Source organism: Erithacus rubecula (genome assembly GCF_903797595.1).
Source record: "Erithacus rubecula genome assembly, chromosome: 3".
Lineage (NCBI taxonomy): Eukaryota > Metazoa > Chordata > Aves > Passeriformes > Muscicapidae > Erithacus > Erithacus rubecula.
The window spans coordinates 19,468,743-19,494,114 of record NC_136689.1 but is presented as its reverse complement, the minus strand read 5'-3'; the positions used below and the strand labels follow the sequence as shown (position 1 = coordinate 19,494,114).

Here is a 25,372-nt window from a genome sequence, read left to right as displayed (position 1 = left end):
CTCAGCTTCACATCTAGTTTTTTGAAAAAATTCAAGATTTCTCTCCATTTTCTGTGATTTTCCTCTAAGCTTCTTTTGATCCTGAAAGATTCTGGTTTAAACGAAAAAAAAAAAATAAAAATTCCTCTCACTCCTAAATACAAATTAGAATGCATAGAATAGTAAAGTTCTTGAAACTATCTTAATATATGTTTTAGTCTGTGTCTGTTGCAGTTAAACCCCAGCTGGCAGCTCAACCCCACACAGCTGCTTGCTCACTCTCCTGCAGAAGGATGGAGATGGGTGAAAGTGAGAAAACTTGCAGGTTGAGATAAAGACATTTTAATGGGGAAAGCAAAAGGTTGCATGAACAAAAAAAAAAAAAAAAAAAAAAGAATTTTTTCTACTACATTCCAGTGACAGACAGGTGTTCTGCTACTTTCCAAAAAAATCAGGGCCTTGGGAAGACAGACACCATAACTGTGAATTCCCCTCCATCCTTCTCATTCCCCCAGATTTTATGGCTGAGCATGGCATCACAGAGTGTGGAATATCTTTGGTCCATTGGGATCAACTGACCTGGCTGTGTCCCCTCCCAACTTCTTGCCCCCCCAGCCTGCTCATGGAGGCAGAAAATGCCTCCAGGCTGTGTAAGACTGTTCAGTAATGACTAAAATATCCCTGTATTATCAGCAGGGATATCAAAACATATCACCATCTGAGTTGCTACAAAAAAAATTAACATCCCAGTCAAAACCAGTAAAGTGCCTAATTTTAATTATCTTCTTACAACAGTACAATCTTCCAGAAAGCTCTCCCAAATCATTCAGTAGTGTGAGAATATTATTTAAATACTCTAGGATGACTAATGAAATACAAAAATGGTTTTAGGCTTCCATTGCAGGTAACCTACTGCAGCACCCATGCAAATATTAGCTATGTGTAGACAACTATTGAATACTATCTGAGAGACACAGGTTCCCACAGGAAACATCAAAAAACACCTCGGATCCAAAAGTAAAAGCATGGATAGTAATCCATTTGTTTTTCTTACACACATACATACAGGCATAATATGTTTCAAGTCTGGATATGATTTCATTTAGGACTGAACTTTCCATTTTCCAGTCTGCTATAAAAGTCAAGGGCCACTGAGGCTTCAGGAATTCAATGTATTTTGCTAGGAAGAATGACCAGTTGCAGGAACTGGATGTGCCACAAGAAGAGAGAGTCTGACCTGTCTCAGAGGCATTCAAGCCTTTCTGTTCTGTGTAAATGTCAGCTGGCTTCCTACCCACGGGAAAGATGAAAACATATGGCTATCTAGGACATGTACCCTGTCATTAGTTATTTAGCAGAATAAGCTTTTGGTAACTTTTTGCCTACAAGTCACTACAAAGCCTGAGATTTTGCTGAATCCTTTTGTCTCAGAAGAGAGAAAATCTTTCCCTTTGACCATATCAGATCAGAATATGACTGATGATGAAGGAGTGAGATACAGATATAATTACTGATAAGTGTGCTGCAGATGAGACACAGAATACATGAATAAGCTCATCAAGACCTGTGCTGTTCTAGACAGGGGTATGTGTAGACATATGTATACACAGGTAGACATATATGTCTGTATCACATGTGTGTGTCAAGAGGGCTTTGAACTGGAAATATCTCCAGTATACGCAGTGAGTGTAAGGGACAGTGAGATAAAGGCAGTTTTCAGATCAGAGAGGGAGGCTGGGATATGTCCCTTGGAAGTAGTTCTTTTGAAGTCTCATTTTGGTTGGAAGAGACCTAGGAAGGTCATCTAGCATGAAGGGCTAGAGGGTCATCTAGAAGGGCTGATTTGGATCAGGTTGCTCAGCATCTTGCCCAGTTTGGTTTTGAGAAACTCCACAAACAGCCTGAAACTGTTTCTTCTGTCACTTCAGAGTATAGCTCATTCCTCATACAGCCACTGACAGCCAAAGAGGTATCATTACCCATCTACTTAATTCCCTTTTTCTGCCTATTTGTGCAACACATCTATTTATTTGTTACATGCATACTTTGCTGCACATAACCATCATATAACCGTGTAAAGACTTTGGTAGCAGTTTTATTTTCTTACTTTGAGACTGATCTTCACACAAAATCTCCCTTCTCTGTTTATCTTGAGTCGAAGGAATACCACAAATACTCAAACTTTCAGTGATGGTCTTAGAAATAGCAGTGCTCTATTTAGGGCAGCAGCATTTTTCTGATTTGTTACTCTTAACACTAGATGTTTTCCTGAGCTTTTGGGTTTTGAAAATAATTAGGGAAAAATAAATATCTCCCATACAGCAAGAGATTAAGTTTCCTACATGACAATTCATCAACACAACAATACAGAACATTGCTGATTATGGCTGAAATACTTCCCACCTCCTGTCCCTGGGCCAGGCTGTTCCTGACCTTTTTGTGGTTCTACAGATGTTGAGAGAAATTATGACCCACTTCCTCTTCACTCCCCTCACGTAGCTCCCAAGAGGACTCAGCACAGCTGGAGTGCCTAGCTGGAATCCTTTCCAGTGCTAACAGGAGTTTCACTGACTTCCCATGAGCTTGTTTGTCATCTCCATTGTTTCTTCTCCTCTTATAATAGTGTCAAAGTACCTTCTCACTCTGCTCTGGCTCTTTCCATAATAATCTCATATTGGTGTTTCCCTGGATGTGCTGTACTTTCCCACCCAGAAGTTTCATCAAGGAGGATTTTGATGACTGTTTTAATACTTATCAGAGATTTCCAAGTGCATGACAACACAGGGCTACAACTTGTTGCACATCAGCTTTATACACATGCTAGGTTTGATGCTTTACAGGTTCATAGAATCACAGAATTTTTAAAGTTGGGAAAAACCCCTAAGGTTATCAAGTCCTACCAGTAATCCAGTACTTCCAAGTCCACCAATAAATCCTGAGTCTAAGCACCATATCTCCACATTTTTAAACACTTCAAGGGATGGTTATTCCATTTCCCTGGACAGCATGTTGCAGTGGTTGACCACACTTTCAGGAAACAATTTTTTCCTAATATCCAGTCTAAACCTCCCTTGGTGCAACTTCAGGCCATTTCCTCTTGTCCTGTCACTTGTTACCTGGGAGAAGAGACCAACCTCCACCCCACTAAGCCCTCTTTTCAGGGAGTTGTAGAGAGCAATAAGGTGCTCCCTGAGCCTCATGGATGCTGCATCAAAATACCTAATAAGTCCCATATGTTAAAAAAGCCTCTCAGTGTAAAACAACAGTAAGACCGATGTTTTCAATCCATTTGGGACTCTTCAAACTGTATATTAATAGTGATCTTGAAGAAATAACATGCTGCTATGTATGTAGCACAGCAAGAAGACATAAAAACATCAAGGCGGTCTATGCTATGAAGTCACTTTTCAGAAAGATCATTTAATTCCAAGCAGGTGCTTCAGCTTGTGAAACCCAGCTAGCAGGCAAGGTTTTGTCTTTCCCGCACTGATTCACGAGCAAGATTTGAGTCCTGCTAACAGCAGAACCATCACTGTTAGTAGAATAGACAAATAAACAAACAAACCGTCTGAAATTCATTTATTTATTGGACTTGAGCCGATGCCTCCTGGGGCTCTTTAACCCCCTCGTCCCCCCGGCTCGCCCTGGCAGCCCGGGCCGCTCCCGGCGGAGCCCCGCTGGCGCCCGGGGGAGGAGGGATGGGGACAGGGGCGCAGCGCAGATCCCGGGATACCAAAAGTAGGTCTCTGCTCCTTCTGCGGACCTCTCTCTGAGGAGAAACCCGGGCGTGTGAGCAGGGTTTTCTTTGAGACTTGTGTTTCTCACCCCTTACCCTTCTCCTTTCCTTACCCCAGAAGAAAAGGAGAGGGATATCCTCCTCCCTTCGAGCGGGGTGGGCTAATTTTCTTGGAAGACAAGCCACTGACCCAGATGCAACGCTGTCAGAGTCGCAAAGGGAGTAAAAGAAAAAAGACAAACGCCCCGCACGACGGCAACAGCAAGAAAAGCAGCGCTCGTCTCAGCTATCACCGCTTTATCACCTGCACATGCCTGGAAGAAGGCTCTTTCCTCCGCTAAGGGAAAAAAATCAGCTTAGGAAAGCAAAGTTTGAACAGCGAATTCCTGTTATTTCAAAGGGCCCCATGTGACAGGATATTTCCTTATCATTTGGAGCGCAGGGCTTTCCCGCGGTCCGGCCGCCCCTCTGGAGCGCGGCGGGACGCGCTCGGCTCTCGGCCGCGGGGCGCCACGGGCGGAGCCCGGCCATGGCTCGGACCCTGCTGCCGCTGCTGCCGCTGCTGCTGCTGCTGCCCCGGGCTGTGCCCCGCCTCGGTAAGTGCCCGCTGGGGCTGGGCGAGCCGACAGACCGGGGGGCACCGCGGGCACAGAGCCGCACCTGACCCGGGGATTGCGGGGCGAGGAGCAGCTGAACCCCCAGAGCATCTTCCCCCTCGCTGCGGCGGGCGGGCGGGATGGAGCCGGGCTCCCCTCGGGACCCCCTCCTCGCCAGCATCCAGAGGTGCCCGCCGGGAAAAGCTGCCTGGCAGGGCGGCCTTTGGGGTGCCCGTGGCGCTGTGGACACCGAGCAGGACTGTCACCGGCGCTGCCTCAGTTTCCCCATCGCTCCCATCAGTCCCTGATGGATTCAATACCATCACCCAGCTTTCCCTCAGAGAGCTGCTCACCGCGGAGCTTTGCAGAGCTGCCTGGTCCTGGGGCTGTGCCTGTCCTCCAGCCCTCTTGGATGAGTTGAGCCCTGCTTTCAGCAGATGGCTTCTGTGGGGGGGTGTTAGGGTAGCCGTGGTGCTGGTGTGGATGGAGCTGTGTAAACAGGGGCAAGTTGTGTTGCTTTGGGATACCTGGAGTTTGTTCACACTTGATCTGAGATTTATCACGATTTCCAGCTCACAGCTATTTTTCAGTGGAAGTTTTGCACCTGCCCTTCCTGAAAACCTCTCAGTGTCTTCTGCTCTCTAGATAGAGATTTACCAATGCAGATCGACATAACACAGCCTTGTAACCTTTCTTCATTTGTCTAAATAGCAACAATCAGTTCAGGCCATCTGGTAAGCAGGAGTCTGTGTAGAGAAGACAGTTATCCTACCTGGTTTTGCTTCCTTGCTCTCTCCTCTTTTGCTTCTGGTTTTGGTCTGCTCTTCTGGTACTCTCCATTAATGTTTAACGCTGGTAACACTTCATTGGCTTAACAAATTGCTTCTTTATTTACATTCATATAATCTGTGATGGTTTGCAAGTGCTGCAGAGTGTGAACTCAGTTTGGCAGTCTGGAAATCTCTACTGTGGAAATGATATTGCCCCGTGGGTTCCTGCAGTACTTGGCACAATTCTTAAAATACATAGATAGCAAATAGTTACAGTGTGAGTAAAAAAATGAAAACCTGTAAGAAAAATTCTTTTGGGATCTACTTGGGACTTTCAAAGGAAAAAGATGCTAGATCTCCCTGAATGGCTGGTTGTGCACTGGTAATAGTGAAGTTGTTTCCTAAGCCTGCATGTTCTTACACATTTTAAAGACCTTCCTTCCAGGAGTAATTTTCAAAATATGAATTAGTGCTAGATATAGGTTTAATTCAAAGTACTAACACTGTGGTGGTACTCATGAGCACACTGTGGTGGACCTTAAAGTGTTCCACCCACGGTTCATCTGTAGTGAAGAACAGCATCTATTACAGATCTCCATGACAAATGTTGCTGCAGAATAGTGACACACAGCTAATGGTGATATGTGTGATTCTGATCAGCCCATTTACAGATACAGCTCATCATGTTGGCAGGAGTGGTATCAAGTGTTTACAGAGAAGGGTTGGCAGGGCAGAGGAAGGGCTGCACAAATACCTGGCTTGTTTCTTCTAGACTATTAATTGCTCACATGGATGCTGTTACATGGGAATCCCCTTCTGTGGCCAGGATGGGAGAATAAACAGAAATAAAGATGTAAACTTGAGCAATACAGCACTAAGTTATGAGTCTGCTTGATGGCCATGGTCTAGAGAGGAGCAAACTGAGGGAAAGGAAATCCTGCAATTACAGCCTCAGCCACAGTTGCCCCAGCATCCTGATACCTCTCGTTCTATTCTCCTGTTTTGGTGTCTACTTATTTTTGATGCCTTCTGGGCCGTGTTGGCCTTTTAGCTGCTTACATGTGTACTAGTCCCTGCATTGGGAATATGCCCTTGTATTAGCAGGTGTGTTGGGTTTACACACTTCTAAAGCTTTGTAAAGGCACTTTCAGAATAGTAGAGAGCCTAAGTTTTGTTCCCCTCTCCATCCCCACTGGCCAGACTGCTTTGTTCAGCTTTTAAACTTCATTTCTGTAGCTAAAATTAGGCATCCTCTCTTGCTTGGATGCAGCAATCCAGGCTTTTTACTTAGGGGTACTTTTTTCATGTTCATAATATCTTCTCTTTAACACCACAAGAACTGGAAAATAAGGACTGTTATTTTAGGCCACAGATACAATTTTAGCAGTTTGAAAAATCAGGTAGTGTTTTCTGTACACGTGAAATTGTTTGACATCTCTTTTATCCAGAAACTTTAAACATGATTTCAGGAAGAGGAGAGTTGCAAGCACTGCATATATCAGTTTACAATAACATTGTGTTAAATGCTAGCAGAAAAGCAGAATAAAAAGAAGTTGTCACCAGTGGTGATAATTGTACATTTCCTTGTATTGTCTGTGAGTAAAACACATTGGCAAAAGACAACCATTTCTGCCTCCAGTGCTCATCAGTTTCACATTAATTCCCAGTGAGTTGGAAGCCAAAGGACAAGAGAAGGAAGCTGAACTACAGATGAGATAGGTCTAGGTCAGCTCTTTCTCTGAGAGAAAGGTTATTTGTTCCCAGATTGTTCTTCTGCAGAAAAGTATGATCATTTCCACATTAGAGCCTCAGCAGAGGCTGTGGTTAACCTGTTTCTCCCTTACATTTTCCTCTGTTATGGAATTTGTTTAGTTTGGTAATCATACTAAAATAAATAGTATTTTAATTAGCTTCAGTCCCCAGAGTCACATAAATTAATATTACTCCTTCCTAGCTCATAGCCCAGCTTTAACATGCTGTGCATCCTGTTAACCTTATGTGAAAGAGCATGATTACATTACTGTGCTAAAATGTATCTTAGGTGGATCAGAGAGGAGAAATTTTCAGTCTTCCAGCAAGATCAGCTCAGAAATGTTACACTCCATAGCACATCCAAGTGCAAAAGATATTGCAAGCTTTTTAAGTGGCTACAATTTTGAATTCAACTTTGAATATGTGTAAATGCATGTTGTGAAGCACTGTTTACTAAGAGGGAGAAACAATCTGGGAAGGTATGAAGAGTTTTGTATGTTTTCATATAAAGTCATGAAGAGGCATAACTGGTGATGGCAGATCTCACTGCTGTTGGTATTTCATTCATAATGGAGAGATGCAAGAAGGAAGTCACTGATGACTGAAGTGAAAAAGATATGTTGTACAAGAAGCTTGAGCATAAAGCTTGAAAACATATCTTTCTCCTCAGTTAACACTTTAGAGATTTTAGCAGGGCTTTTGAGAACAGAGGTCCCCACTGTGAGGAAATGGAGCCTGAAGAACTTGGTGTCTGTTGTCATCTGCCAAGCCTGGTATCCAGAGCTGCTGGAGAGCTCAGTGTCAGGATCTGCTCTCTATAGTGTCCATGCTGCCTCACTGCAGTAATTCCCATGGGTGCAGCATTAACACCATTAGGGTGATTCTCACTTCACTTTAACCCATGCTTTAAACCTACATGAGGCTCTAGGTCTACACCTCTGCTGCCTTGTGCTTTTGTGTGCAGATGCTTTCACTTGCACAAAATAGCTGAAATGTCCTCACATCTGAGCTAGCAGCATCATACAGCCACTTTAACAAGTGTAGTGCAAACCTTCTTTTGCTGAACAGATGATGAGATTTTCACACCAAGTGCCCAGATTCATATTTCATTTAGGTAGTAGGTAAGGTTACTTCAATCAAATCACTCCAATGTTATTTTTCTTACAGATACAAGCATCTTCTTAATATATAATGAAGATCACAAGCGCTGTGTACTGGCTCAAAGTTCTAATTCAGTGACTACTGCTCCTTGTGTTCAAGAAAATGAGTCACAAAAGTTCAGGTGGGTCTCAGATCACCAGCTTATGAGCATAGCATTCAAACTGTGCTTGGGAGTGCCTTCGAAGAAAGACTGGGTTCCCATCACTCTGTATCCTTGTGACAAGGCTAGTGAACTGCAGCGATGGGAATGCAGAAATGAGACTCTCTTTGCAATCCAAGGGGAAGATCTGTTTTTCAACTATGGGAACAAGCAGGAAAGGAATATTATGCTGTACAAGGGATCTGGTTTATGGAGCAGGTGGAAAGTCTACGGAACCACAGACGATCTGTGCTCTCGAGGCTATGAAGGTAAAGTTCTGTAAATTATTTTCTGTATTTCAAACTCGTTTTTATGTGTAGATAATTAAAATATTAGATGTGTTGAAGAATTTTCTTAATCTTATTGATGAACAGTGACTGTAAATTCAGGTGCAATCAACAATTTGTGGGTGTGCTTTTTGTTTCTTGAGTAGTTCATTTTGGTTTTTGTCAGACTTGTCAAAGTGCTGATAGATGATTAACCGTGCATGGTAGTGATTCATTTGGAGGGAATAAAAAATTCTATGGTTATTGAAAACATGTGTGTAACTATTACACAGCAGTTGATGATAGCTTTTATTATTTACTACATGTGTATAGAAACACATGGTGTGATTGTTTAATCTGTTGGTTGTATTTTTTTCCCTTGGGGTGCAAATATTAACTGGCAGCAAGATATTAGTTAACTCTTGACATCTTCATTTCCAATGTACTGCAAATATCTTCTTAGGTGTTTGAAGTGAGTCTCAGAGTTGGTGCTAAAATGTTAGACAAAGAAATAAGATATTTTAAATAGTTAAATTTGAAAAAGTTATGTATAATACCTCTCTCTATATATATTCATGATAAGTATCTGGAAATACACTTGACTTCCCATTTAGTATTCTTTGATAAATAGAAATGGTTACAGGGGGAGATGTGGATGCAGTTTCTGTGGTTTACACCATGGTTAACTACAGTACTAGTCCTTGGCCAGAAGCCAGAATAGAAGAACCCTAGCAAAGCAAATTATGTGAAAGAAGGCAGGGGGGAAATGTAATAATGTCCTGCTATTCCTTCCTCCTCTGTTTTCTAGCAGCCCTGTGAGACAGTGACCCTGGTATGCCACCTCTCCAAAAACCCTTGTCAAGTACAGTTTCCCTGTATGTCTTTCCATCAATGAATGTACATTACATGTGCACACACTGAAACCTGCTTTAGTTACTTTCATAAGGTTCATTGAGCCAGGTTTCTGCTAAAACAAAAAATATCTTAGATGCAAATATAAAATTTATTTGGGCATAATATAATGGAGTCACTCCATAGTATATATCTTTAAAGTCTACATATACATGCTCTTTCATGTCCAAAATGATCAGCAATTCACTGTGTTATTGTCAGAATGCTCAATAGTCTTTTGTGCTTTAAAAAATTGCATAAGTGTGTGGGTTTTATACTTTTGGTTGTTATGCATGGGAAGTTTAGCATGGCAATGTACTTGTTTTGGCTCAGAGAGTTGTGGTCTGTTATCTCCCTTAACAACAAAAAGTTGTCTCACTGTGAATGTGGGTATCAGATTAGACCTAGAGTAAAATGATCAAATGATCAATGTTCCATTTTTAGTACAGTGTATACTAAGCTAGCAAGCTTTCCTTGCTATAATAGCATCATAAAGTTGAACCCCTATATATCCCATGCTTATTAATTTTTATTCATTTTTGAATTGTTGTGTCTCCTTAGATACCTACACAGTGAAAGGAAATGACAATGGAGCCCCTTGTGTATTTCCTTTTAAGTTTGGTGGTAAATGGTATGCTGACTGCACAGATGCTGGCAGATCAGATGGCTGGTTCTGGTGTGGAACCACTTCAGACTATGATGTTGACAGGAAGTATGGATTCTGCCCAATGAAATGTAAGCTTTTTACATTTATGGTTCTGCAGTGCTGTTATTGAGTTGCCTGGATATATGTCCATAACATGTGCTTCTGAAATGGTTCAGTTTGTGTCTCTGTTTAGCCTGCTTTCCTTTTAAGAGCTACATAAATATCCAAATATAGGACCCAACATAAAAAAACATTGCCCAATTATTTTTGAGTGAAAGTATGTTAATTGTATACTGGAATATCTACACACACCATTTACTTAAATGCAAAGTCAATTAGATGTAAAGATGCTACATTAGCATAAGTAGTGAATGGAAAAGACTAAAAAGTAGAAATCCATGAAGTGGAACTGAAAGCTAGAATACAGTTTAGTTGAAAATTAAAATTACTTTGGAGAATGAGTTTTCTTTTAGACATGAAGGAGCTTTCATGAACTCTTTACATCACAGTGTTTCCCAAATTTGTGTACTGTATTTTAGCTCTGTCTTTTAACACAATTAGAAGTATTTGTATTCTAAATTCCCTGGTTGGAATATACTTGGTGTTTAAAATGCAGTATTATCAATATGTAGAACTTTATTTAGAAATGTTGATCTTACTTTAAGTAAATAGGAGTAATTTATGCCTGCTTGTATTTGAATTCTTTTTATTTTTAATGAATTTTCTCTGGACCCGTGAAAAATATGTACTAAACATTTTGTCTGCAATCTGCTTCTTCTGTCATGCTGAGAAAGGTGGCACTTCTCTCTCCTTTTCTTTATTATTGTGTTTTGCTGTAAATCACGTGCTGACTGCAAGCAGAGCTGAGGAGAAAAATATGCCTTTCCTTTGATGTGAAGAAAACTGTTTGGGTTGATCTTAACTGGTTTGATTGCAAAATGCTGGTGTCCTTGCCTGATTTCCATGAATGTTGAATTGACTATTTCAGACAAGTAAAAATCACACTTTTTTTTTCTCCTATGCCGGTATAATTTTCAAGATAACAAAAACATGCTGGAAATATCAATCCCATTAATAAAGCACATGTAAAGTTGACTTAAGAATACTCCCTGCCTAGTATTATTTGAGTAGAAAAAATCGGAGGCATCATTAAAATTTTGTTTAATTCTTTGACATAATTCAAGGAAATGCATTCAGATGGCAGTGATTGTTTTTGGAAAAAACTGTTTTATGCTGACTGCCTGCATATTTCCTTCCTGATTCTTCAGTAGTGGCTATAAAATATTCAAGTTTGGGTCATATATTTTAGTAAGAGACAGGCCATGGTAGCAGAAGTTTTAGTCATCCCAATGAAAGAGAAATGAGTGAAATATGAAAGTGTGATAGGTTAATAAACTTCATCAACAGCTATAAAAATGGAATGCTTAAGTCTGTGAGTATTAATTTTTTTTTTTACTAAGAATAAAGTGCTGTTTCTCAAACTGTCCAGGAGGCCAAGGGTGCCAGCATGAAAATATGTGATGCAAACTATTACAGCTGCTCATACTGGGGCTGGGACCTTCAGTGAAATGTCTGTGGGTGACCCAGTCACTTCTCATTGTGACCAAAACCACTTCACATTTTCTCCAAAACGAAGAGGACATGAGGCTATACTTGCAACAGTTATTATAATCAATAGAGCTGGAGAAATTTTATCAGTGGAGATGACATAATTGTGATTATGACCCTTTATTTGATGATTTAGAAAGAGATGCTGAGACAGTAACAGCAGAAGCTTAAACCCCAAGGAAAGGAACTAAGCAGTGCTGCTACAGCAAACAATTTTAGTAGCCTAGGAAATGCTGCCTCTTTTTAGGTCACACCATGTCTTTTTGAACTGTATACTGCACTTCTAAGGTGTTGGGGATGAAAACAAGTGGCACAGTATAAGACCATCAGAGTCACTCAACATGTACCTATAGCTCAATTCCAGTGGGAAAAAGTCCATTGAGACCTTTTTCTTGATGGATGAAAGAGCCATGCATTTAGTGAAGGATTCAGAAAGCCTTCTAAGCATAAAAATGCTGGTGACTATGACAGAAACAAAACCTGCAGACAATAAATGCATGCTGAATTAATCTGTGTAGGGATAGAGTCCAGATTTTTAATAATTTTCTACTTATGTAGTGAGGACAGGTGAGATTTAACACTACTTTAGCTAGGTGCTAAAATATATTATCCCAGAAAAGTTATTCATCCTTTTTTTTGTTTCTCTGGGGAACTAAGCTTTAAACAATATCACATAGATTTTCCAAAATCCTGCTCTGCAATGACATTTGAACTCTAAAATGTCTTAAAAGCAAATTTCCCAAGACTTAGAAATGAATTTGATTTTTATGAAAGGCCAAAATTCTACAAGAGAGCACCATATGGAAGTCAGCTATAAATTATGACGCTGAGTAACTGAGGTGGAAGTTTGGATGAATGCCCAAGACCTGTTTACCTCTTCTCTGTAATAATTGCACAAGATTTATAAACCCCTTACTATCAAGTCAGAGCCACTTTTCTTTACTGAATTATAGGTTTTACTATTTTTGCAGTATTAATTTTATCCCAGGCATGTGCACAAGGATTTATGGTCTTTTAGAATGTAATGTAGCAACAAAGGTTTTATTCTGGTAGTTGTAAAATATTTTGAACAGAAGTTGATTTGTGGATAATGTGATAATCAGATGAATGTTCCCACTTTTACCAAAATATCATTATTAGAATAGGCTATATTTATTTCTTTTTAAAATAAATAGAATACAAAAAGAAGCACTTTATATTATCTATAGATAATCAGATTTAATACAGCAAAAAGTGGAACTGGTGAGTGACCTCCTGATATTTAACATGCATCATGCTTTGTTTTGAGTTTTGTTTATTGTACTGTTTCCCTTTATTTGCAGACTGAAGCTTTTTGAGCATTCTGAATTCAGATGAGACCTCTTTCTCTCAATTTTTTCGGATTGCAACTTGAGAAGCTGATAAAGGCTTCAGGAATTCAGTTGTTTTCTGCTTGGCAGACATGCCGTGTTCTCTGCTGTGTTCTGCTTCAGTCATGCAACTTTATTCCCTTTATGTGGTATTTAGCTCAGTGTTGGGACCTCATGTAGGTTCCATTTTTGGCAGATCAAGATCACACTGTCTTCTGTTGCTTGTTTGTGGAGATACAGTAGAGATGAGCCAGGAGAGACTGCAGCAGTGTAAAGAGTACCTGGAACCTTCTGGGGCAGCTTCAGTGTTGGATCCTTTTGGAGGATGATTTCACTGACACTGCCTAAAAGTGCCAAGTTCAGGTGTCCAAGGAGTTCAGCCAGGCTACAAGGCAGAGGAGAAAGCCATACTATGTCAGACATATGCCTAAGGAATCAAGAATTGCAGGGAAATGTGAGATGGAGCTGATGATGTCAGCTTTGCATTCAGCACTTGGGTCTGATTACCACAATCACAGTAAGAAATCCATAGACACTTCACATAGTGACCCAAATCAGAAAAACATTTGGGATTTATCCCAGAGAAAAGGTCAGCTTGATATGCACCTTAGCTAGCATCAGCCTGGTAGTTTTTAGTCCTTTTCCCCACATTCACAAATCAACTATCTTATCACATTTTTAGCCACTTATTGTTTACCTTAAACAGCAGATTTGTTGTACCAGAGAAAACTGACCTTGTTTCATTCCCTGCCTACTGTCCTGGATCTACTACAACAACCTCAGGATTTCTGTCAAACCATTTGTCTATAGCAGTGTTCAGGCATTTTATGTCTTTTGCTACCCATTATTTTTGGTATGTTTCATCTGATGCTGTCTTCATGATGAGTTACATCATTTTCATTTCTCCCTATAGTTACTAGTAATGATTTGTGGAACACAGACCCTTTAACAAATGTCCAGTACCAGATAAACTCTGAGACAGCTCTGAAATGGCATCAGGCAAGAAAAAGCTGTCAGCAGCAGAAGGCAGAGTTATTAAGCATCACAGAGTTACATGAACAAACATACCTGACAGGTAGGTTAATATTATCCTTATTTTCTTTTAAAAAGTGTATTATTGCAACAGTGACTTCAATATAACATGTTCCTTCTTGAAGATTGTATTTGTTCAATTCTAGTAATTAGTAAATTGAAATAGTTATGGTTTATCTGGAAATATAAGAGAGATAATATTCAATTTATCATGGTTAAATATTGCCATAAACTAATAGTAACATAAAAAAATACAACAATTAAGTAATGCAGGCAATAAAGAATGAATGTTGGAATGCAGAAAAATGCAAAGTAGTTTGTAAATGAAAGATGTAGGTACCAAGATTGCATACTTATTGAAATGTGGATTAGTCAGCAGTTTTGACTATTTCACTAAAGCCATCGCATCTTCAGTGTATCCTAAAACATGAAAAGAAAAAGAACTAATAAACAAAAGGACTCATAAAAATTCTCTTTCAGTTTCAATCTCCTTCAAAGTTTTCGGAAGGAGTTTCCACTTCCTATGAGAAAATTCTTCAATTTTTTAAAATATATTTACATTCTACATTGAGAAAGTCCTCTTTACTACCTTCTCAGAGAGTGTACAAACATGAAATAGTCCACAGATTCATCTGTTAAATAGATTAGAAAATATTTTGCATATATTACATCAATTGAAAGATAAAGTATTCTATACCACAAGCTATATGTTGTACTCTCTAATTTTGTAGAATAAGAGGGTAAGAGAATGGTTTGAGTTGGAAGGAACATTTAAAGCTCAACTAGCCCAACCTCTCTGCCATGGTATGGGACATCATGGATTAGACCAGGTTGCTCAAAATCCCATCTAACCTTACCTTGAACACTTTCAGTGATGAGCATCAACCATTTCTCAGGGCAACCTGTACCATCAACATTGTAAAAATTGCCTTCCTTATATCCAATCTAAATCTACCCTCTTTTGTTTTTAAACTATTACCCCTTGTCCTGGCCCTACAAGCTCTGGTAAAAAGTCTACTAAATTTCTTGGAAGTCCTTTTCATTTATTGAAGAGCCATGATGAGATCTTCCCAGAGCCTTCTCCTCTCCAGGCCAAACAACCCCAGCTGTCCCAGCCATTCCCCACAGGAGGGATGTTCCAGGGATGAGCATCCTAAAGTCCTTCTCTGCAGTGCTGCTCTCAATCCATTCACCCCCTATTCCATATTGATATTGTGAATTCCCATGGCCCAGGGATAGGACCTGGTGCTTGGCCTTGCTGAACTTCACGGGCTCCCTCCTCAAGCCTGTCAGAGCCCTCTGGTTGCCATCTCTTCCCTCAAGTGGATCAAATGCACCACTCAGCTGGGTGTCATCTGCAAACTGCTGAGGGTGCACCCAATCCCACTGTCTGTGTGGCTGGCATGGATATTAATAACACTGGTCCCAGTACAGACCCTAGAGGGACACCACTTGTTACTGGTTTCCATTTGGATCCTAAGCCATTGGCTGTAACTCTAGGTGCAGACATCCAGCCAATTCCTTGTCCATCTCATAGTCCATCAGTCAAATCCATATTTCTTCACTTTAGAGGAATGAGAAATGTAATGCCATGAACAATTTGTTCTCTCTAAACTTCTGTTTTCAATTTAAAGATTTGGTCAAAACATGGGTTGTTTTTCAAATGACTGTGAGAAAATTATTGGTGGAATTAGTGCTCAAGGGAGCAAACTGGTGCTGACACAGGAGGTAGTTATTAGTTGATGTGTTTTAATTGCAAACTGAGACACATGGCTGCTGAATGTGTTTGAAGATCAGTTTTTCATTATACAACTACTCTGGCAGTACTAGGATTTCCTGTCATGCTCAGTTCTCAATTCTCCTAACCACAAGTTGTTTGTCCAGAAGTTACAGAACATGTCAATGTGTTGTTGCAAAACCAGGTCTGAGATTCCAATCCTTTCCAGTCAACTCCGTTCTTCTTTTAACTTTGCCATGCCTCAAGTGCTGTCCATCATTGTGGTGTAAAAGACAGCTACAAATTCCAACAACTTGGCATGATGCCATCAGTAGAAGCAGAAACAAATTATACATATTGCACAATGGCTTTCTGTAAACTATGCAGAAACACGCTTATATTTAAAAAATCAGCATGCATCCAGCTGTGCCTCCAAGCCTTATACTAAGGGTAGAGATAGAGAATTGATTGGTAATGACTATGAATGATGTTCAGTAGGGCCGTACATAAGCATGGTATTTCTAAGTGCTTTTCAGAGCTAGAGGAATACATTTGAACAGGTTTTTGTTGAAGCCTGACATCATTGGCTAAAGAACTGAAATCAGATCAGTCTGAAAATTGCACAAAAATATGATGTTGGCAATGACTGCATTTTAATATATTTTGATAAATAAGAACAAGTTTTTTACACTGTGAAATTCACACTTTTTAATTTTATGGAAGAGAAAACATACTCTGGGAAATTATATCTTTCATTTTAGAAAGCTGATTTTTGTTTTGTGACATTTTCTGCAACTGTATCTATTTAATATTTAAATAGTTCTGAAAAAAAGTTTCATATTGTGATCAATGATAGCAGAATAATTTTGTTTTCTGTTGTAACAAAATTCTCCAAACCTAAATATGGCAAAACTCTAAAACTAAACTGACCAATGTAAGATGACCTGTTTTTCAGGTTTAGCATAACCACCTTAACTAGAACGTTAACAATTGTTAAAACTTGTGCTAGGAGAAAGAAGGCTTAACAAGAATTCAGCTCTCAATTTTTGAGGAGTGTTTGCTCTTGCTGTGGACTTCCATATCTCTCTCTGTCTCTGTTGCCTAGGTCTGACTCGCACACTGAGTTCAGCTCTCTGGTTTGGTCTCAACAGTTTGAATTTCAACAGTGGATGGCAGTGGGTTGGTGGTGCTCCCTTTCGGTACTTAAACTGGGTTCCAGGTAAGGCTAAACCCATTGCTGCTCAGTTCTAAAGGCAGAAATTTGGTCATTGTGTAACAAATATATTTTCTAGCATTTTATTCCCCTGCAATTATTGAGCTTGTTTTGATGCTGAAAGATTCTGATTGTCATTGTAAACACTGTGAATAATGGCCCTTATGCTAGGGATATGCACCATAATTTATTATTCATAATGGAAATTATAGCCTCAAAATCCACAGGAAAGTTTTAAGTCATCTGTTGATGCTTCATTTGCACATCTTCCTAATTTGTTTTATTTCTGAATACACAAGAAATCAGGTGCTGTAGGGGTTTTCATTTGTGAGATGTTTTCCCCTCCTTGCATGCAGATTCTCATCGGTGCACTCTGATGACAGACATATATCAATGCTTGAAGTCAATGATGCTTTTGTTTGCTTTGTTTTAGTTTTTGGTTTTTTTCCCCCTTTTCTTTAAATTCCTTTGCAATTTATTTTTATTCAATTTTTTTTATTTGCTTGCAGAAGTTTTCATTTTCATTTGGGATTAACCTGCCTTCAACAGTAACACATATCAAGCCAAACATTTGAGGCTAGACTACTTTGAAGGAAGCCCAGCTACTCCACGGCTGTGGCTGCAGGGTTGAACTTCTGCAGTCATTAAAAAGTTTTTCATCTGTGTCATCTGTGCACGAGGTGAAGGGCTGCATCTCTGGTTGACTATTCAGAGTTCCTGTGTAATAGTGTGATTTTGCAGGACCCTTGCTTAGCTCCTTGTTCCCTTGCACTGGCTATTCAGGGAGCTTTTGGAGACTAATTTAAAGTAGGTGTCTGAAGTTCTGCAGTGTAAATTCTCTTTATCTTCACTGAGCATTTAATCATCAGTAACCATAAGTGCATGCTCCAGTGTATCACCCAGGGACTTCCTCATGTCAGTAAGGCCAAAAGTACATTTTATGTGGACAAACTTCTTGAGCAGGTAAGATCTGAAGAGTGAATTGACCTTTTTATAACTTGCTCTCCAGTGGAGTGAGCACACAGGCAAAGAGATGAGCTGCAAGTTGCTGTGGAGGTGTTTATAGTCTGTCATCCAAGTGCACTGATGAGAATCTGCACACAGGGAGGGGTGGGGGAAAAACAGTTGTGAGAGGGAGCCAAAGCAGCAGGAGGAGCTCTGTGTAATTGGTAAAACTGCAGACAATTCTCAGTTGTGCTGTAAAGAATGTAATAGTTAAGATGGGTTTTGATGTAACAAAAACGAACTCCATTTATCCTTAACTCCTCATGTTCCTTATTTCATTCTAAGGTAATACTCTACTCTTATGCCCATATAACATATTTTATATTTGTGCTGTCTCCATCACTTTATGCTGGTCAGCCTCCCTCTGTCTCATCCCCATTACATGGAATGTTTAAGAATTAACTATTTTTCCATTAACACAATTTAAGGGAATTAGTGGAAACCCCATAATTTTCCATTTCATTAGCTCTAAATAAATGAGAAAAATGGAGCTGTTATCAATGTTTAAACAAAACTGATTTAGCTTAGACAATTTGGGGATCTAGCTGCCAACAGCTGAACTTCTTTATGCAATAAAACAATTTAAAATTGTATTTTTGATTTATGCTTATCTATTTCTCCTGTGAGAAGATGATAGAACACGACTGCAAATATAAGACTGTATTTAATCTAAAGTAATGAAATCATATTGGTGTAAGAGAATTTCAGTGAACAGCCTTGGAGTCTAAAAATATTGTTTTGTTGTGTTTATTCTGTGTAGTACCAATATTTGTTGTGTACTATAGTGGTGTATGGTCAGAAATTAAAGACAAAACATGCTAAGTTTAATAACAGTATGTCAGATCTTGAAAAGTTCACCTGGTTTATTGCTGAAATTTCTTCTGTTCTACCGGTTCTACTTTTCTTCTAGGTGTAACAAAAAAATCTACAATATCCTGATATTGTCATGTTATCTAGGCAAATAAGCAGGAAGCTCACATCAGCAAAATAAATACTTACTATTTTTCTTATACCAAATGCAGAATTTGACTAGCTTATGGAACAAGTTTTTTTTACCTAGACTGTCCTCTGGATTTTAGACATTCTCCATTTAGAAAAGGAGAAAATCCCAAAGAAAATAAACACATACACTGTGACACCTTCTACCAGGACTTTGAACATGTAAAGAGTCTGTAAAATTATGAATTTGCAACTTGTGGCTGCTGTGGAAAAATTATCTCTTAAGGCAATGAACTTCCTCCTTCAGGCTAAAGAACTGTCAAGTACCAGAGTTTTCTACATGTTAATGAATTTTGTGTTTGGAGCATCAACCAGAAGGAAATGTGAGATTTGGGAGGGTAACCATGTTGTGCTTATACTCTGTTGTTGTAGAGTTTTGTGGTGGTAGTTTTTTGATTTGCTTTGTTTTATTTTTTTTAAGGCCATCCTTCTCCAGAACCTGGAAAAATCTGTGGTGCATTGAATCCTGGCAAAGGTGCAAAGTGGGAGAACTGGGAATGTGATAAGAAACTTGGTTATATTTGTAAACGAGGAAATGCTACCTTAGAATCTTTCATTATTCCCAAAGGTAAGCTTGGTAATAAACCCTCAACAAATTCTTAATCAGCAATGTTTTTTATCTGTAACTGGAGTATTATTGCATGTGGTAAAACCAAGCTATAGACTGTGGTTTGACCAAGATTCCCTCTAAAAGTGAACAGTGTGTACTTCCTTTTTGCTCTGGCCTCCCTATTTCCTGTGTAATAAACTTTCTTCAGTAGTCTTGAGTTCTAAATTGCCAAATCATGGAGTTCTCTTTCCCAAAATCAGGCAGAACCATCAAATTTTGATTATAAAATAATAAAAAATGAATTTAATATTTTTTAAATGATGTAATTGTCTGAAGCCCCATGTACACAATGAAACTAATCTACTTCTTCCTGTAATTTTTACTGCTTATGAGTTAGTGCAAGTCAGTAGTGGACTAGAAAATTTTTTTAACATTCTTTTGAATTGGATATTTTTAATGTATCTATGTGTCTTATAAACATAGAAATTTTTATGTAGAGATATAAAAATATTTACTTATATACATATTAAAGCAGATATAATTATTTATGAAATTATTTAAATTATATCTATAGAGAAGAAGAAATGTAGTTCTTCTATTTCAGAAGAAATGTAGTTCTGGAGCTGGCCTCATAAGAAAGACAGAAGAGAGATAAGATTTATTTTGACCTCTTTCTTTATTATCTCTTTATGTACTACAAACATCTTGTAACTTATTCCTTTGTTTCATCATTCTTTTTTCCTGTTCTTTCCAAGTTCCTTCCTTTATCCAGGACATACCTGTATCTCCTAAATCCACTGATATTATTTTGTATAGGCTTTAGAAGCAGAAGGATGAACTGGAACTAGATTTCTAATACATTTATTAATCTTCATCACTACTTGAAAAGCAGATGTTTTGGAAAATCAGTGTTTGATACTTGGCTTAAAAAGCAGTTGGTATTTTAATAATTTTTCTGCTTTTGCCAATATGGAATTAGTCCTGTTAAAAACACTTAGAACAGAGGATTTTGCCTCATTTGTTTGGCTTTGTTGCTAAGAGAAGAAATGAGCTGTTGTCTCATTAATTAGATAGCAAAATACATCTTAATTAATTAATTTAATTGATCATTTTTTATTGAAATCAAGTACATTCATTGCTTTAGCTAAGACAGAATTCAATGCATGTTTATATTATTTCCTTATTTAAGATGTGAAGTTTTGTTACTCTTTTTATACAGGTAACACCCAAATATTTCCATTTATATAGGTTGTTTTAGGTTGTTTGGCTGGCTACTGCTCAGCTTTTCAAGTTTCATACATCAGTTCTGAAACACTGATACCTATAAATATACTACCAGTTTAAGAATGGCTTCTATATTATTTATATTTAAATTCAGGTGGTTTTTTGGAGGGAGGTGTGTGTCTAATGGTCATTACTGTCTTTTGCATTTGGCTTTTGATCCTTACTGCCACCTCTACCCTCTGGTTTACCAGAAATTTGGAGGAAGAGAAAAAAGTTTTCAATTAAACAGAAATTGCTGAGTAAACACTGTGACAGATAAACCAGAGATTGGCAGTGGTTCACTTAATAAAATATTTTCCAAACTGTCCCATGGGGGGAAGTAATAAAAGGGCTAAGCATGGAATCATGCAAGGTGTTAGGTGCCCTCATCTTCTAAAGGTGTAAAGGAAGACTCAGGGCAGATTATGCTTTCCTGAGTTAAGAAATAAATTAATTGCAAATTCACACATGCACTTAGTTGTTCACCTGGCATTAAACCCAAAACCACATTTCAAATACCTTTGAAATTTTAACCCTAGAAGTTACAATTGTGTCTAACAGGGCAGTATGTGGAACAGAGGAGCATTTAACAACAGAATGCAATCATGCATGTATTCAGAACAAAGTTGGGAAAAATCTTTACAGAATATTTGTTTTCATTACAGATGGATTTTCACAAAACAAACATCTGCCAGATTGTTCTGTGTTTTTGTTTCTTGTAACAAAATATTTTTTTCCAGCAGAGGGCCACATCATGTTGTGCATCAAAATATCCTTGGGCTACAGAACATTTGTTCTGTAACCCAGCAAAGTAGATTTGCAGATTATGGAAATGCATTAATTTCAAATCAAAAAGTACTGTTTCCAAATGTTTCTTTAAATATTCAGCTAGAAGAAATAAATGCTCTTACTGTTATTTCTGAGATGCTGTGTATCTGTCTTATCAGACCACATAGCATGGGTCTGAGAGAGAAATCTGAATCATGAGACTGACCAGCTAGTGCTTTCACCCTTTTAGACACACAAGTCAAGCACTGTGGGATTTTTCAGACTTCAGAAAGTCAAGCTTGAAAGAAAGTCAACTTCACAAGAGTACTTGCTCTCTATTTGAGGAATAACTATTTTGCATTTACAGGCCAATAAATTTATCAGCTTGACATTTGGAATGATATTGTTTACACGTTAATGTGATATTAAATTTTACTTTTTATTTGTGATAATTTGCACTGCTTCTTTTGTTTAAGTTCACTGATGTCCAGGGAGTAGTGCATGTTTCCATCAGGATGAAAAAGTAAACTGGGTGGCTTTGAGTTGTGTAGTAGTTTCTTTAAAAGTAGAATGGGGAAGCACAGAGTTAATTTTTGCTGAGCAGTTGAAATGAAGAACTGAAGAATTTCTTGTACTAAGAAATCCCCAGCAATGTAATTCAGTAAGACTTGCAGCAAAGAAACTAGACCATCAACAGCTTTTTTTTTTTTTTTTTTTTTTTTTTTGGTGGCCTGCAACAAGCTCCCTGGTGTTACTGGGTCTACAAGGAAAAGTTTGGCTGCCCTGCCATAGCTGCTTTAGTGTTTAGTGAGTAATCACAGTCTGCATCCACATGAAAAAGAGATGCTCACAGACACACTGACACATAAATACCTGTGTGACCCTCTGTGGCCGTGTCTGAGCTGCTGGTTTCTGTTCTATGCAGTGTTTGCAGTTTGATAAGGGTATGTTGAGTGTTCTCTGATTTATGGCAAAGCACTGTAAAATGCTTATGTTCAGATGTGAGATGAATCAGGAGGCTGTCTGAAGCATCAAACCAACTTCTACAACAGCATTTGGCACCTCTGTGCTCTCGTTTCTCCCAACAATACCATGTACATTCTGTTTGTTTTCCTGGAGTTCCACCTCATTCACCTTTTCCTCTCCTTTGACAGAATTGAGCAAGCATTAAGCCCCTTGCCCTGGGGAAAAGTAGAGTTTTACTAGAACTTTATGAGAACATGCTAGCACATTTTAGACACAGGCCTGAAAGAGCAGGTACTGCTTATAGCAGAAATGTGTGTTGTGACACTAAGTGTTAACCATCAGTATAGTCCAGTTGAAAATACATGCCTGCAACATGGCATGGTCATGAGTTTGGGTTCCTACTATTTAAACATTTCTACAGAATATATCCCGTTGTTAAACAAGCACAATTCTTCTTCTGACATACACAAGTTTTTTTGCCAGCAGAATTTCTGAAACCTGCTGTCCTTGTTCTACTCTATATATTGGTGTTTGTTAAACCCATCTGCTGATTATAAATAAAGAGCTGCAAGAATCATAATTTGTTTCTACAACAGCAATACTCTGTTTGTTATATGTTCACGTGGCACTCCTCCCAAGGCTGAATTGTTTGCTGAACAGTAATGTATTTGTTGGCAATTCCCTGATGCTCTTCTACTGAACTTCTGAAAGCAAGTTTTTAGCATAAATCATTTACTTTGACAACATAATTTTCTCAGTTAAGCTTCTGAAAAGGATTCTTAAAAGCAGTAGTCCAATTTGGTTTCTCTTAGGAATATGTATAATCAGTTATTTCTTTCCGTAGTCTAGCAGATGGGCTAATCCATAAAGTGCCTAAGTTTTTGGGATAAATAATTACTCTCATAAATATGTTTTGTAAAGTCAGGTTCTTAACATATAGCATGAGGGATAAAGAGAGGTGCTGACATCAGTGTAGAAAAAATAGAAAGCACCACTTTGCAAACCTTATATTTTATTATGCATATATGCATGCTTATATAATAGAGAACTGTGTTTTAATTGTATTTTCTCAAGTTGCAAGCACTTGTTTGCAACTGTGGTGTTCTTCAAAACATTGTGGAAGATTTAACTTTCAATGATTCATGCAGATTTTTATCACTGTACTTATTTTTCATCTCTGCTGCTCTTTGTAAGGAAAATATATGATTCAACATTTTTGTTAAATATTTTCTGATGTGAAGTTTTAGTATTTAGTTAAGAACAGAATTCTGAAACTCTTCATGTCAATTTTTCTTTTCAGAGACTAATGTGCCTGTTAGGTGTCCCGATCAATGGATGTCATATGCTGGTCACTGTTACATAATTCATAGGGACCCCAAAATATGGAAAGATGCCTTAACATCTTGCAGGAAAGAGGATGGAGATCTGGCAAGCATCCATAATGTTGAAGAATACAGCTTTGTTATTTCTCAACTTGGGTACCGTGAGTATTTCATAATAGCATGTGTATATATATATATGTATACACACTAAGAAAAAAGATGTTTTGAACATGTCTTACCTGTTAACACAATGAGGAGACTGTCTAAAAATAATTGTCCTGATTGCAGAGTGCAGAAGGAGTTAAATTTTAAATTAAAAAAAATCAGAGGAAGAAAAACACAGAATAGGAGCACAAAACTCAAACAGACCTTACTGCCACAAAAAACCTGTGGTCAGTGATGCAAATTGCATTATCTCCAAACTCCTGTTTCTTAGGGCTGCTTCTTCTTCCTTTCTTCTTTTATATAGATTAAAGAAATTTAAAACTTTTTCATAAGGATAGATCTGTGTCCTATTATTAACACTGCCATGTTCTTATGTTTTAAGTTGTGCTGGTTGTGTTTCTCCTGAAAAAAGAATCCATCTGTCCAGTATATGGATTCAGATGTGACCCTTGGCAAATACAGTATTTATGTGCTTGGTTTCTGAGCACACACTCGAGCTATTGCAAGGCAAGTTAATCTACAGATGCAAGATGTGTTCATCAGGAGAATGCAGCTATGCTGACTCTGAGGCAATTTCATAGTTGCTATTGCTTTACATGAACCTGCTCCTGCATGGAGGAACTGTTACCTGCTTTTTTGTGGGAGAAGCAGGTTGACACCTAGATATGCTTCCTTGCAGTGACTGATCCTGTGTGTGCTTTCAGTGCCAGGTAAAGATGAGTCAGTTTTTCCTTCCCCTGAAGTGTAGCCATGTGCCTTGAGCTTCAGCATAGCAGGAAATAATAAAACAGCTGAAATGCTTTACTTTTATATCCTAGCTACCTCCATGGCACCTTACCTGTGCTTACCTTCACATTCCTGAGAGTGACTGGGTCTTTCATGAACAACATGAAACTTTTACTCTTTGAAAGATATTCTTAGGAAAGGTGGGACCTCTTGATGAGACATTAGGACATTTGATAGTTCTAAAGTAAACTAGTTGTATTTTCACCTTACATATGGGAAGTGGGTCATTTCATAGTTTAATACCTCCTCCAAAGACCTTTCCTGAACTGCTGTTCTGTTTTAGTAAAATTGAGTGTTTTTGAAAGGCAAATAATTCTGAAGGAGACCAGGCTTCTCACAAATGGCACACCAGCTGCAACAGCCTATTTTAAAAGCATTCTTTTCAGAGGAGTAAAACTGGAACAGCTAAAGAAGCCTTTTACAACAGTTTATGACTGTATTGGATTACCCTTGTTCACCACAGAGAGGAGAACACCATGCATTGCAGTGCCTAGAAAGTCTTGCTGCATCAGAATGCTGCTGTACAGAAAGAGCAAAAGTCTATCTTTGTGCCAACAATTCAGTCCCATGATAAAACAGAGGAAAAAGGGGTGTAATGAAATGAATATTGTCATGGTAGCTGAGCTTTTGTTGGCATCACCACAAAGGAGAACTTTAGAGAGGAACATGAAGAATAAAGAAGTGCATTCTGGA

At 38.6% G+C, this 25,372-nt stretch overlaps 1 protein-coding gene across 1 annotated transcript in view; it reads left to right on the top strand.

Moving 5' to 3' along the window:
* Positions 1-4,143: 4,143 nt before the first annotated feature.
* Positions 4,144-25,372, top strand: part of LOC306800366 (macrophage mannose receptor 1-like) — a 50,775-nt gene continuing 29,546 nt past the window's right edge. The window contains exons 1-7 of the mRNA XM_079302410.1: positions 4,144-4,311; positions 8,001-8,402; positions 9,852-10,025; positions 13,807-13,968; positions 16,748-16,861; positions 19,281-19,427; positions 23,707-23,889. Coding sequence (XP_079158536.1) covers positions 4,245-4,311; positions 8,001-8,402; positions 9,852-10,025; positions 13,807-13,968; positions 16,748-16,861; positions 19,281-19,427; positions 23,707-23,889 — 1,249 coding nt within the window. The 5' untranslated portion in view covers positions 4,144-4,244. The remainder of the gene's footprint in view (positions 4,312-8,000; positions 8,403-9,851; positions 10,026-13,806; positions 13,969-16,747; positions 16,862-19,280; positions 19,428-23,706; positions 23,890-25,372) is intronic.